Below are 14,147 nucleotides of genomic sequence, written 5' to 3'. Positions count from 1 at the left end.
AGAAAACTATGTAACATAAAACCCACAACCTTCCAACACCTACATATTATATTCACAGAACCATGTGAGACACACAGCTGGAACATACAGTTTTTTATGTAAAGTACTTGGAATCTTGCTGAGAGGAAAACATAAATCAGCACGGAAATAGTTAAACAGCTCAAGGCAACGATAAAGCAATGTAGGTCCTGATCAGCTAGTACAGACACCTGAGAGAAAAAGAACTAGTAGACAACAATACCTACAGCAGCAGAGAGGAAGGGTAGAGATTTATAAGAGGACTGAATTAAGAGACGAATCTCCAAAAGTGGGGCTACAGTTACTTTAGGCAAGAAGCCAGGGTTTCTTCCAGCTCAAACAATTTAGGATTGGTAGGAAGAGGATGAACTGTTGTCCTGAAATGGCAGTCATTTAAATGACATTGCTCCTAGGTGTGTGTGTGTTTCTAAGATTCAGCTCTCGAAGCAAGCAGTATGTCATTTCATCTCTTTACCCTCAGCAGCTAATCTAGTACCTGAAATAATGGGAGAGAGATAAAGAGAACTGAATTCCAGGTTAGTAAAGCTACACAAAGGAGATAAATCAAGATATATTTAGAGAACACTACAGCAGTTTGGCTAAAATTGAGTGAATAAGAGAAAGAATAAAATTGAAAATGTTGACTTGTGATGCACCCTTTAACTCTGGCTTAAGAAAGGAGGTTGGACTTCATTCTCTGTTGGCAACAGTGGAAACCAATCAGAATGACACTCCCAGCTCAGGGAGTGCATGGGGAGTCCGTGCCTAGAAGCCAATATGCATTCAAAATACGGTTTTTCATCCCATGCAGGAATAGCGGAAAGATCCAGAGGCTGCTCACACTTCCACTGGAAAGTGAGCTTAGCACTAGGACCAGCTGTATTTGTTAAAGATGCCTGAACCTTAGCCTTGAGCTACAGAATCCAAATCTCTAAATTTGGAGCCAAAATCTACATTTAAGGCTGAGAGTTACTGCTTTGGAAGATGAAAATACTGGAGGTGGAAATATCACAGCTTTGCTATCGAAAAAATAAAGCACTGCAGAACTCTATGAATATACTAAAAACCATTGTATCATACACTTTACATGGGCAAATTCCAGGGTGTATAAATCTTACCTCAATTATGATGTAAAAAAATAGTAGAGGAGTTCATATCCTAGTCAAAATATTTTTTAAGGTACACAGAATCATATGGTCAAATTATAAACCTAAGTGACTCGAAAATCATATTCTTAATAATCTTTTCAAGTAGGACCCCTTTTAATCACCCCAATGACTAGAATTGTTATCAGTCCAATCTTCCTCTAGATTGAAAACTCTGTGGAGACAAGGAGTGTGCCTTAATTATCTCTCTCATCGTAGCACATTAACTGTCAAATCTGGGCAAATTCATTTCTCCTTCTTATAGTTCTACGCTGGGAGTGTCTGAATCCTAAATTAGGTGTCCAAAGGAGAAGTTAAAATTTGATATAAATTAGTCGGGTGACATGTTTTGGCTGTGTCTCCACCCAAATCTCATCTTGAACTGTAGTACCCATAATCCCCACATGCCAATGGGAGGTAACTGAATCATGGGGGTGGTTACCTCCATTCTGTTCTCACAGATCTGATGGCTTTATAAGGGGCTTTCCCCGCTTCACTCTGCACTTCTCCTTGCTGCCGCCATGTGAAGAAGGACATGTTAGCTTCCCCTTCCACCGTGATTGTCAATTTCCTGAGGCCTACCCAGCCCTGTGGAATTGTGAGTCAATTAAACCTCTTTCCTTTATAAATTACCCTGTCTCAGGTATGTCCTTATAGCAGCATGAGAAAGGACATGAACAAATACATCAGGTAACTGAATATTAACATTTTATCAGGCTGTGTAAATAGACAAATTTATCAAGAATATATCACTTTGGAAATAAATAAAATGAGCAGTTTTATTCAACTGCAGTGTATCATTACTACCCTCAGCCAAGCTGTCAAGGAGATAATACATAGTAAACTCTTTAAAGGCAGACATTTAAGACTATCGTCTTGCTCTATGTTTTCCTTGGAATCAAAGTGCTACCCAACATTTGTTGTCAATCTCTATGCGTATTTTAAAACACCCATGCAGCCAGGCATGGTGGCTCACACCTGTAATCCCAGCACTTTGGGAGGCCAAGGCGGGTGGATTACCTGAGGTCAGGAGTTCAAGACCAGCCTGGCCAACATGGTGAAACCCTGTCTCTACTGAAAATACAAAAATTAGCCGGGCATGGTGGCACATGCCTGTAATCCCAGCTACTCGGGAAGATGAGGCAGGATAATTGCTTGAGCCTGGGAGATGGAGGTTACAGTGAGCCAAGATTGCACCACTGCACTCCAGCCTGCCAGACAGAGCAAAACTCTGTCTCAAATAAATAAATAAATAAATAGATAGATAAATAAATAAATAAATAATAAAAAAACCACCCATGCATTCTTTTCCTCTCCAAGTCAACAGTTTTCTCATTGTTTCTGCCATAGGTTGATGATTCTTCCAACGGAGTGTACTCAGTGTAATCACAAGGGAGTCTGCAATTCAATCATTTGTCATCAAGTCCAGGTGAAAACCACCTCAAGGCTTCCCAATGATCTTAGGATGAAGTTCAAGATCTTTAAGATGACCTTAAAAAGTCTTGAGAATCAGGGCATATGCAAAACTTTCGAGACACATCTGGATGGTCCTATGCTGGCTTTATCACTATTTCTCTGCACACCATAAATCTGGCCCACTTTAAGAGGTTCCCATTTATCCTCCCTCCTTTCTTCCTAGATCTCTGTCTAAATGTCACTTCCTCAAGGCTTAATTAGGCCCAGACACTCACATTTCTCCTTTGTGGCACTCACTGTCACTGTAACTGGTTAATTTCAGGTAAAGATTTATTCTGTCTGTGAGAATCTGGAAGGTTAGAGATAGCCCCAGGGTTTAGCACGGTACCTGGCACACAGTGGGGAGTCACTTCTAGTTTTCTCTATTGGGTGTGTTCACATGTGGCTTTTTTCCTCCCACCATGGCCATTTCTCTCTGGCTGCCCAAATGATGAGTGAGAGTACAGATAAGCAGCCTGTCTAGGAGAGTCCAGTGTTGCCAAAGGCTGGGGACAAGAATACAAGCAGCCTTCGGGCATCCACACAGCATCCATAGCAGAAATCAGTTTGGTCATCAGGCAAAAAGGAAAGAATTGGGTAGCAACACATGGGTTTAACAGAGGAGACAGTAGGCAGCAGGGTCTCAGAACAGGAAGAAGAGACAGCACAGGAGAATTGCTTGGAGTCAGGAAACCCTGAGGAGATAAAGGGACAGACCAAAGGGAAAAAGCAGTGTAATAGTCCGTTCTCATGCTGCTATTGAAGACATACCTGAGACTGGGTAATTTATAAAGGAAAAGAGGTTTAATGGACTCACAGTTCCATGTGGCTGGGGAGGCCTCACAATCATGGTGGAAGGCGAAAGGCACATTTTACGTGGCAGCAGGCAAGAGAAAGAATGAAAAATCAAGAGAAAGGGGTTTCCCCTTTGAGAGCCATCAGCTCTTGAGAGACTTATTCACTATCACAAGAACAGTATGGAGGAAATCTCCCCCATTATTCAATTATCTCCCACCAGGTCCTACCCACAATACGTGGGATTATGAGAGCTGCAATTCAAGATGAGATTTGGGTGGGGACACAGCCAAACCATATCAGGCAGAAACGTTTTTCTCCACCCATTATTGCCTATGGACTGGCCCAAGAGGAGCTAGCCCAGGGCTGCTGGTGTGTCTTGCTGAGGCAGCCACAGTGACTTCTGCTGATGAAACAGAATCCTTCACCAAAGGCAGCAAGAAAGGGAATGTTGCATAGGGTATTTGGCTGGTTTAGGAAATTTACAGCTTTCCTGGGCATGAGTTTGCTCAAATTAAAATGCCTGCCCTAGAGAAAGTTCTTTGATTGAGAGTAACAAAGACAAGCATAAAGTGATTTAAGCAAAGGGGCGGGAACTGAAAAGTCACAGCAGGTCTCTCACAAGGATGCAAAGACAGGAAGCACAGAAACCAGAGCTGGAAATCAGGACTGCAGGCTTCTCCCTGTCCATCTCCTTTGATTTCCTCCCAGGCCTTCATCCTTGCTTACCTCTAAGTCTCAATCCTTTCTGGAGACTGGGATTACTCTGCTTACTTACAGCTGGATCTACCGAAGCATGATAGTTGAACTGAATTCTGCAAAATAGTAGAGTCGTCTCCTGACCAGAATGAAATGCACAAATCCAAAGGAGTGCACAATTCTGGCTGCCAGGGATTCTGGGAGGCTCGGGAGCTGTCTGAGAACCCAGGGCACTTAGGAAGTGGGAAAGACAAAAAAGGGGGTGTCCCCCAAACAGCCCTACTTCCTCACCAAAGGTGCCTGGGGCCAGCTTTGCAGAGAGGGCCTGAATGAGGCTTAGCTTATTTCTGTGATTACAAGATAAGGAATTTATCTAAATAAGACATTAAGTGATACATCACTATACTTCATACATGCTAGAGTAGGTCTCAATAGGGAGGAAGTAAGTATCATCCTGCAATCAAAATAAAACCTCAATTATCCACAAGCACACAATCCAACCTCCTCATGGCTTCCTCCACTGTGCCCTATGCTTTCTGGGGACTCACCTCCATACATGCTTACGATTAGGGATGACAAGGCAATTTTCCTGTTTGTCTAAAAAGAATGGTATTCATGCAATCGCACTGCCTTAGGCAGTCATACGATCCATACCAAAGGCAAACATAAATGCACTTTGTGAAGCTCTAGTAAGTGGAAGACTACCTGTTACAACTTCCTCCAAGTTACCCTCAGAGGGAATAAGGAAGCCACAGACTGAAGCTGGTAACCAATGTTCATAGTCTGTAACTTCCTGTATTTATTGTTTTGGGGACAGTTACCATTAGGATCACTGGCTTGATGACAGTGATGCCCAAAGAAAGGGCATCATAAACAAATTTGGGCTGAGGCAATGGTACAGAGGGTTTCTCAGAGACGACATAGAGAGCTCTGGGATCAGACCTACCGGGGTCCAAGGCTCGGCTTGGCCACTTCTGATCTGTACGACCTACACAAGTTGTTGAGTAATCTCTCTCAGTCTCACTTTTCTCGTAAAATGAAGATACCAATACCTGCGTCATTGCACTGTGATGACTGTCATAAACAAACAATGCTTAGTGCTGTCTCAATAGAATTCTTATTCAAAAGACAAATTCCACTTAAACATACCCTTCACTTAACATTTTTTATTCTCTCTCTCTCTCCTGGACATCACCATGAAATAGTTAAGTTTCTGGAGCAGAATTTTAACTTGTGAATCACTGAATCTTAACTTTCTCTGAGGCATTTCCAAGTGATGCTTCTGCTGAATGCTACTTAACATGACATTTTCCCCCACTGCACCAAAGAAACCTCAGTTAATGGCCTAATAAGCAAAGGAAGACTATTTCAAAAAATGGGCTTGGAGAACATGAGAAAAGCAGGGAAAGTGCCTTCTGGAGGATCTTAGAAGAGAATCACAAGCATCCATCAACCTCTATTTCTATTGGATTGACTGGCCAGCTAGAGAACTTTTTTTTCTGAAACTACAGGTGATTTTCATCTTCAGCGAAAAGACAGAGACCATCTCATATATAAGGGAAAATCAGTAACTAACAGCATGCACAAGTTTCAATAATGAGTCACCGGTTACCATAGTGATGCAAATATTACCTAACAACTCACTGGGCTGTAAGTAACCAAGATGATGCTACGTATATTATTTTTAAAATGGGAAAAAATGTCTATATTTTTAGGAATACTTGCAAGGAAGTAGATGGACCTAAGCAGCAGACTGAAGGCAGCCCAGGATCAACCCTGTGGAGCCAGGAGTCACCATCATCTCCTGCTCTGTCCGTGCGGAGCTCCGTGACACGTGCAAACCCACAGCTGTGCCCAGTGACAGCTGCATGAGGAAGAGCGATGACATTGTATTTACAAACAAAGAACTATGATAGGGAAGATGAGTCTTCTCAATCCCTAAACTCTTCATAAAAGAATAATCTCTGCTACAGCCCACTGAAGATGAAAAACTCCGCATGACAGACTTGGTGGCCAGTCCTTTATAAACTCAGTTTCAAGAATGTCCTCAGGCAAAACAAGATTCCCAGAAAATAACTAAGATGCACCATAAAACAATAATTTCCCCCTTTCTCTACAGTTTGAATGTTCTGCATATACATGAATTTTAATTAGGAAAAAAGTATAACCATCATATGATGTTAATAATTTTCAAATTATGCCAAGAAATGGCAGCACACAAACACATTCCTACATACTTTGTTTTTTTGTTGTTGTTGTTGTTGTTTTTGTTTTCAAGATGGAGTCTTGCTCTGTCACCTAGGCTGTAGTGCAGTGGTGCAATCTTGGCTCACCGCAACCTCCACCTCCCAGGTTCAAGTGATTCTCCTGCCTCAGCCTCCTGAGTGGGACTACAGGCATGTGCCACCACACCCAGTTTTTTTTTTTTTTTTGTGATGGAGTCTCGCTCTGTCACTGAGGATGGAGTGCAGTGGCACGATCTCAGCTGACTGCAACCTCTGCCTCCTGGGTTCAAGCAATTCTCCTGCCTCAGCCTCCTGATTAGCTGAGACAACAGGCGCGTGCCATCACACCCAGGTAATTTTTTTGTATTTTTAGTAGAGACAGGGTTTCACAGTGTTAGCCAGGATGATCTCTATCTCTTGACCTCATGATCTACCCACCTTGGCCTCCCGAAGTGCTGGGATTACAGGTGTGAGCCACCAAACTCGTCAACTTTTATATTTTTAGTAGAGATACGGTTTTGCCATGTTGGTCAGGCTGGTCTCGAACTCCTGACCTCAGGCGACCCACCCGCATTGGCCTCCCAAAGTGCTGGGATTACAGGTGTGAACCACGCGCCCAGCCTACATTCCTAAATTGAACTTTGTGCTCAACTTCTGGACAGAAGGCTTAATGTCCTGTACACATGGGTTCCAGTTCTCTAGAAAATAGGCCCCAGGGCTGTTTCTCCCAGTGGTTCCAGGTATCCAGCATCAGACTGCCCAGAAGGTGCTTTAAAAATGAAAACTCCCAGGCCATATCCAAGTCCCACTCACTCTGAGTCTCTGGGGTTGGGATCTAAAGCCCCACTTTTTTTTTTAAGGTTCTCTGTGCCATGCTTACGTTCTCTCTGAAGTCTAAGAACCCCATCTTTAGTGATCTTCACTACACTGAGGTCTCCAGACAATGGTGACAGAAGACAGGATGTCACTGGGGGCCATCTGCCAGCACAGATTACTCAGAGCCAGAACTATTCATGACTCAACAGCTTTTTTACCACAACCGAGGGTAAATCACCGGTGTAATCTGCATGTATTATGTATGTGGGTAGGAGAAACAAGTATTTCACAAGCAACACACGAGATATACTCTGACCTAATCTACTCTACTACATTCCAGTGTTTAATGCTCTGGCAACTAACTGAATTGATTTCACTACCCAGTAACTGCTATGAATGAAACCATGGTGATACCTTTAACTGCTGTCATTTAACTTGGATTTCTACATAACTTCTTTAATCTCACAAAGAATAGCATGCAAATTATATACATGCAGTATAAAATAAAGGAAAAATATTAAGAAACTGAAGCAAAGGGAAAATAAAGATAGGAAACTAAATGTTTATACAGAAGAAGTCAAAGGAATCAAAGATAAACTTAATAAATACAAGGCATGGCAGGAAACTGAGTTCACCTGTTAACTCCCAGCTTTGTTTTTTCTCTTTCTCTCAAGATGGAGTCTCGCTCTGTCGCTCAGGCTGGAGTGCAGTGGCACGATCTCAGCTCACTGCAACCTCCGCCTCCCAGGTCCAAGCGATCCTCCCACCTCAGCTTCCCGAATAGCTGGGATTACAGGCACCCACCACCATACCCAGCTCATTTTTGTATTTTTAGTAGAGACGGGGTTTCACCATGTTGACCAGGCTGATCTGGAACTCCTGACCTCAAGTGATCTACCCTCCTTGGCCTCCCACAGTTCTGGGATTACAGACGTGAGCCACCGTACCTGGCCCCTTTCTCAGCTTTCTAGCAATCAACATGAAGAAGAAAACAGCATCAGTTACAAAATTCCCAGTGTCCATCTGGGAAGAACAACACAATTTCTGAGACGCATTCAGGCCTTTGCGGCCTCTGTGCTGCTGAACTGAATCCCTCCCTCTGTCTTTGGGGTAGAGCAAGGGACTCATCCGTGGAAGTAGGACCCTTGTTACTGCCTCCACCTTCTACCACCACCTGATTCATAGGTAAAATTACAGTCACTCTAGGGACTACTAACTGGGACAAACAAAGCCTGCAATATACTGAAGCCTGAGGCCACCCGATTCTCCCTCCTTCAAGAGCACTTTGTACTCACTTCTGTTTCAGCACTGGCCACCTTGTTATAATGACAGCTGTTCACAGGGGTGTTCCTTCCCTCCCTGCTGACCCCACAAGATCAGTTTCATGAAGACAAAACTGTTTCATATGCATTTCAGTGAGCTCGGCCTAAAGTGTTGAATGCAAAACTATTGTGGAAATTCCAAAAGACAAAAATCAAAGCAGCACAAAAATCTAAACTTGCTTCTTGTAGAATCAAGTATGAAGCATTAGTCTAACCATTTGTCCTCAATGATTCAGTTTCGTACCTGTTACCCAAAGCCAGTATTTTTATAGCCCAGGTTAGTCTTAAGGAAGAAATCTGTGAACAGATGTAATGTGCATGGCTCAGTTCCTGGCACACAGTATGTACTCAGTAAATTCCAGTGTGCCCTTCCTCTATCAGGGATCTTGTACGTATTAATTTTACTTGCTCCCAGGGCCAATGCTGTCTTCTTCACAAATCCCTCCTTCTCCTTTACTCTTGCTAAAAAGAGTTCAAATCACCCAAGAAGAGAGCTGGGTTCCCAAGATTCATAGAACACTCTTAGTGCCTACATATATAATGCCACATTTGAAAAGGTTTCTTATCATTATTTCATGTACGTTAAGCAAGGGTTAGAGGGTATTTTGGAAAAACAAAATCTGAGAAAGAAAAACCCAACTAAGTCATTAAGTATCAAATAAATCCTTTAACCAAGCAGTAAGAAAGAGATAACATATTCACTCTTCGAAGGCAACTGCAGTTGCTGAACAAGACATGAAACATATTTGGTCTTTACTCTTGAGCTGCTAAATATCATCTTGTGGATGCTAAAGTAGCAGTTATTTGCTTTACAGACCCTATTTTCATGGATAGTAGAGACGTAAAATTTAGACCAGCATGTCTAGTCCTGAACAGAGGAAACATCATCATGATTTACTTTCCTTCAACATGTGTCCCATATTAAATAATGTGGTTGACCTACCTTTTCTGTGATATAGAAGTTTGAACTATCGGCATGCTGCAGTGCATAATATTCATGGTTGGGAAGAGACCACCTTAAAAATACAAGCATATACTGATTAGAAAAATGAAAGTGGCCATTTTCATTTGTGTAATTTTTTAGTGTTGGATGAACTAAGCACCCTGTGATTGGAACTGGACCAATCCCAACATATACCACAATGCAGTTCCTAAAGCAAAATGACTTTAGCCTACCTTCCATACCCTGAGACCAAACATTTCATGTGTGGACTGCCTAGACCTTATGCTAGGCCTGCTGCTCACCTTTAAGCATTTCATCTTCAAGGCTTGCTGTGGCAGATTTAAATACAAATCTTTACAATTCTACTGATTTTAAGGGATTGAAGCAAAGAAAGAAAATAAATGCAATTTAAGTTTTGGATATTCGGCACATTTTAATTGTCTCTGTATTCTACAATCCCCTATCAGTATAGTTGTTACAGACTGAAACACTCCAATTAAGTACTCTAGGCCTTACACAAATTTCAGTTAACACAACTATTTTCACAGTTCTGGTTTAAAAAAAAAAAAAAAAAAAAAAAAAAAAAAAAACTCATGCAGCTACCATATATACATTTCCTTTGTATTGTTTAGAGCAGCCACAAAAAAGTAGGAAAGTCATATCATTGTGAGATCCCATGGGGCAGTACAATTACCCACTGCCTTGTCTGTTCAGTTCTTTCATCCTCTATGAGGACCTGAGTGGCCCTCTCAGTTTATACCAGATCAAGTGTGTACTGCGCCCTCAAAAACCCTTAGAGTACTCCCTGCTGGGTAGGACAAAAGGAACACAACTTCCTAAAATAAATAAAGCCAACCCCACTGTGCACATAACAGTCATTTCACACTTTCTGCTCTATGAGGACTAATGGTAAATTCTGGTGGAAAAGGGTGTGATACTCCTACAGAGTAATTCTTAGTGACTTTGAGCAAGTCAGTGGGTGACCTATGAATAATATTTTACTATCCTACTGGAAATATATTATTTGCTTGTCAATTTATCAACTGGAATGCCTTAGATAAATCCTGAGTAACACTTACCCATCACAGACTTCCTTTATTATTGCTGACAGTGGTTTTTTCTGCAAAATAACAAAAAAGGAAATACTTTGTTAGTTTCATTTCATAATTTTAAATTTAAAAAAAGAAGAAGCTTCATAAAAGGATACCTAAGCAAAGAGAATTTACATTCGCTATTCTTAGTTGTCAATAAGCCTCTTATTTTTCTAAAGGTAACAATCTACCAGCTGTTACCACCAAATATATTGATTTATTACCGCTGTGGTCCTTTTTTCTATACTTAGCATTATTAGTTGAACAAAACATGCATCATATTTAATCTAGCCACACTGAAATTAGGGTGAAAATATAGCTTTGTTCAAAGATCTCACAGACAACGGAAGCCCATGAGGCCAAGTCAAAACCAGAATCCCTCAGGAATAGTACATGAATCAGGCAAGCTGCAGTTTGGCTTTATGCAAAAATCGTGGATTGATGATATTTTTATGAGAACATGTGGCAAATGGACTATGAAGTGTTACGAAATGGTTCTTACAAAGTACATAGAATTCTTCCCCTGACGATGGCCCCAATAAATGCCAATCATGCAGCAGCTTGAGCCAGATACACTCCAGTAATGCGACCATGACACCATGTGCCCTGGTGTCAACTGGCGGGTGACTACAGCTGTGCTCTTGCGCCTAGCAGCCACACTTGTGCTCTGCCTGCCTCCAAGATAGAAGGAATGCAGCAGAGAGACACACCAGCTCTCCTAGAGATGTGGAAACTCTTCCTGTTTTGGATGCAAACAAGACCCTGTCTCTAGGATGGCGAGTATCATGTCAACCCAAAGAACAATCACAGACAAGAAATGAATGGGGAAGAGAGGAAGAGAAGATGAGAAATCAGAGAAGTACAATACATGGTCTGGGTTTTCAGATACAACCATAAAAAATCTGTCTACATATAAGCAAGTTTTACTCCTGTCTATATGAAGGGAAATGTGGTATCTGCAAAGAGATTCTGAATCCAAGAGATCAGTTCAAATCCAGGCTCTATCACCCTGTTTGCTGTTTAAGTAACCTGCAATTTTCTTCATTTGCTGAACCCCAGTTAGTTTATCTGTAAAATGGAAATAGATTCTACCAACCCCTCAAGCTATTACAAAAATTAAATTATATTAATTATATTTTTAAATTAATACAAAGGGCAAAAGACTTCAAAAAAGGATTAGGACTCCTGAAAGGGCTCCATTTCCTCCTTGCATCCTCACCCTTGGACGTGATACTATGCCTGCCCTATTGGTGAATTCTGAACACCATTTGCATAGTCCTCTCCAAGGGCCTCCCTAACCCCTGCTAAAGGCCCAGTTCAGTGTGCAGTGTCCCTCCAATGAACTCTCTCCCACTGGAGCTCCATCCTCTATGAGCACATTCACTACCATGTGTGCAAAAGAATGTGTCTTTGCCTACAACTATAAACACAGTTGGAGGTGTTCGTTGCAGCACTACTCACAATAGCCAAGATTTGAAAGCAATCTAAGAGTCTATCAACAGATGAATGGATAAAGAAAATGTGGTACATTTACACAGTGAAGTATTCAGCCATAAAAAGAATGCGATCCTGTCATTTGCAATAACATGGATGGAACTGGAAGCCATTATATTAAGTGAAATAAGCCAGGCACAGAAAGACAAACATCACATGTTTCCATTTATTTGTGGGATCTAAAAATCAAAACAATTGAACTCATGGAGAGAGAGAGTAGAAGAATGGTTACCAGAAGCTGGGGAGGGTAGTGGTAGGGTTTGTGGGAGAGGTGGGGATGGTTAATGAGTTCCAAAAAAAATAAAGAATGACAAGACCTAGTATTTGATAGCACAACAACAGGGTGACTATAGCCAATAATTTAATTGTACATTTTAAAATAAAAGAGTATAACTGGATTGTTTGTAACACAAAGGATAAATGCTTGATGGGATAGATACCCCATTTTCCACAATATAATTATTATATATTGCATGCCTGTGTCAAAACATTTCATGTACCCCACAAATACATATACCTACTATGTATCCACAAAAGTTAAAAAATGAATAAACACAGTTGGAGAGAAAGGGAAACCTAGAATTACTGAGGAGTAGAAAGACGGTGGGGGTATTCCTTATATCCTACATCTGTCCTCTAGAATAAGATGACAATGGCAATTGGGTTCTACTGTAGTTACATGTTACGCAAGTCCTAGGCCTTTGCAAGAAGCTGTCCACTGTTGATGGCTCTTGCTGTGAGCTGATGAACAAATGTGTTCTCTCAACCAAATGACTAAGGAACTTCAGAAACAAAACTTTTTTCCATTAGACAAGAATTTTGCCCTTCCAGCTGCCAGAGATCCCTCTACGCTATCGATTTGTGATGACTTATCAGAGAATCTCCCCAAATCTCACTTCAGGCACCCTCAAAACTGAAACACAAATAACAGAGCCAGGTTTTAGTCTTACATAACACTGAAACAAAAAGTCAGGTCAAGAAGGTATTGTTGAGGTAGCGGAAGGCATCAAAAGCAACTGTTCCCGGATTTAGACTTAGAGACTGAAGTCTCTTAGAGGAATTACTTGGATTTCAATTCAGGTCTGATTCATAGAGAATCGAGTTTTAAAAGACAGAGGTCTCTAGGGTACTATTATACCTAGAACATAATGAAGTTGGATATATGAAAGGAATAAAGACCACAGATGCACAAAGCTTAGAGACTTAATAGAGAAAGATGAAAGAAAAACTGTAAACCACAGAGGAAAAGGAATTATAGTTGAGTGAACACCCATAGGGTAGCCTAGCCAATTAAAATGAGTGTTACATAATGGTGGGCCCCTCCATTCTTCCATCTACCTCAATCAAACGTTAGCCCTCACCACCCAAAAATTAATTCCAATAACCTTTTCACCGTTCTTGCCTTCCTTTTCCTGTCTGCCTTATTTGACACTGTTACTACTTTCTTCTTTTTGAAACCCCCTTTCCAGAGCTATGATATAGCACCATATTTTCTTCATTCTCCTACACATACAACTAATCCTTCAATGAAGTCCAAGAAATCCTTCATAGTTGCTCTTTTACCTGTGGCTCTCTAACTCCAGATTTTTTTTCTCATCTTTTCCGCTTTTATTTAGTCAGTCAGTTCCTCATGGATCTCATTCTATTCAACTGTCCTAAGTCTACAGTTGTAGCCCCGAACATTTTCTTGCAAATCTTTGACAGTCTCTTAGACGGAACATTTTAACTGTCCTGCAGGGATCTTATTAAAAGTGGAAACAAAAATCACCACTTTCACATTCCCTACCCCTCAATCTACCCAATGGTAGCACATGCCCCTCAGATCCCACACCCGATGCTGCCATGACTTCTCTGCCCTCATTATGGCACCACTACTGCCCAGGAGTCTCGTTAACCTTTATGTCTTCACTCTTCAGATATAAGGTGCTAACAGGTTATGTACATGTTTCCTCTGTGATGTCCACAGCATTGCTTCTCACGGCCTAACTCTTCTTCTGAACTCCTGACTCTCCTCATTCCAACTCCTGCCATCAAACAGATCTTTGAGTGTACGCCCCAATCTCATCACCCTTAATTCTGCTGCTTCTGACCCAGCACCTTTCCTGAGTACCAGCCCATCATTAATAACTATTTGCCATGAATTT

General features: G+C 41.4%; 1 protein-coding gene across 4 annotated transcripts in view; it reads right to left on the bottom strand.

Annotated features, from left to right (window-relative positions):
• Positions 1 to 14,147, bottom strand: part of ELMO1 (engulfment and cell motility 1) — a 597,137-nt gene that overhangs the window by 439,886 nt on the left and 143,104 nt on the right. For all 4 annotated transcript variants that reach the window (XM_011972891.1, XM_011972881.1, XM_011972876.1 and 1 more), the window contains 2 exons: positions 10,498 to 10,538; positions 9,419 to 9,491 (listed from right to left, as the gene is read on the bottom strand). In XM_011972891.1, the coding sequence (XP_011828281.1) occupies positions 9,419 to 9,491; positions 10,498 to 10,538 (114 nt within the window). The remainder of the gene's footprint in view (positions 1 to 9,418; positions 9,492 to 10,497; positions 10,539 to 14,147) is intronic.

This window comes from Mandrillus leucophaeus, unplaced genomic scaffold, assembly GCF_000951045.1.
Source record: "Mandrillus leucophaeus isolate KB7577 unplaced genomic scaffold, Mleu.le_1.0 Scaffold100, whole genome shotgun sequence".
NCBI lineage: Eukaryota > Metazoa > Chordata > Mammalia > Primates > Cercopithecidae > Mandrillus > Mandrillus leucophaeus.
This window is presented reverse-complemented; position numbering and strand designations above follow the sequence as displayed.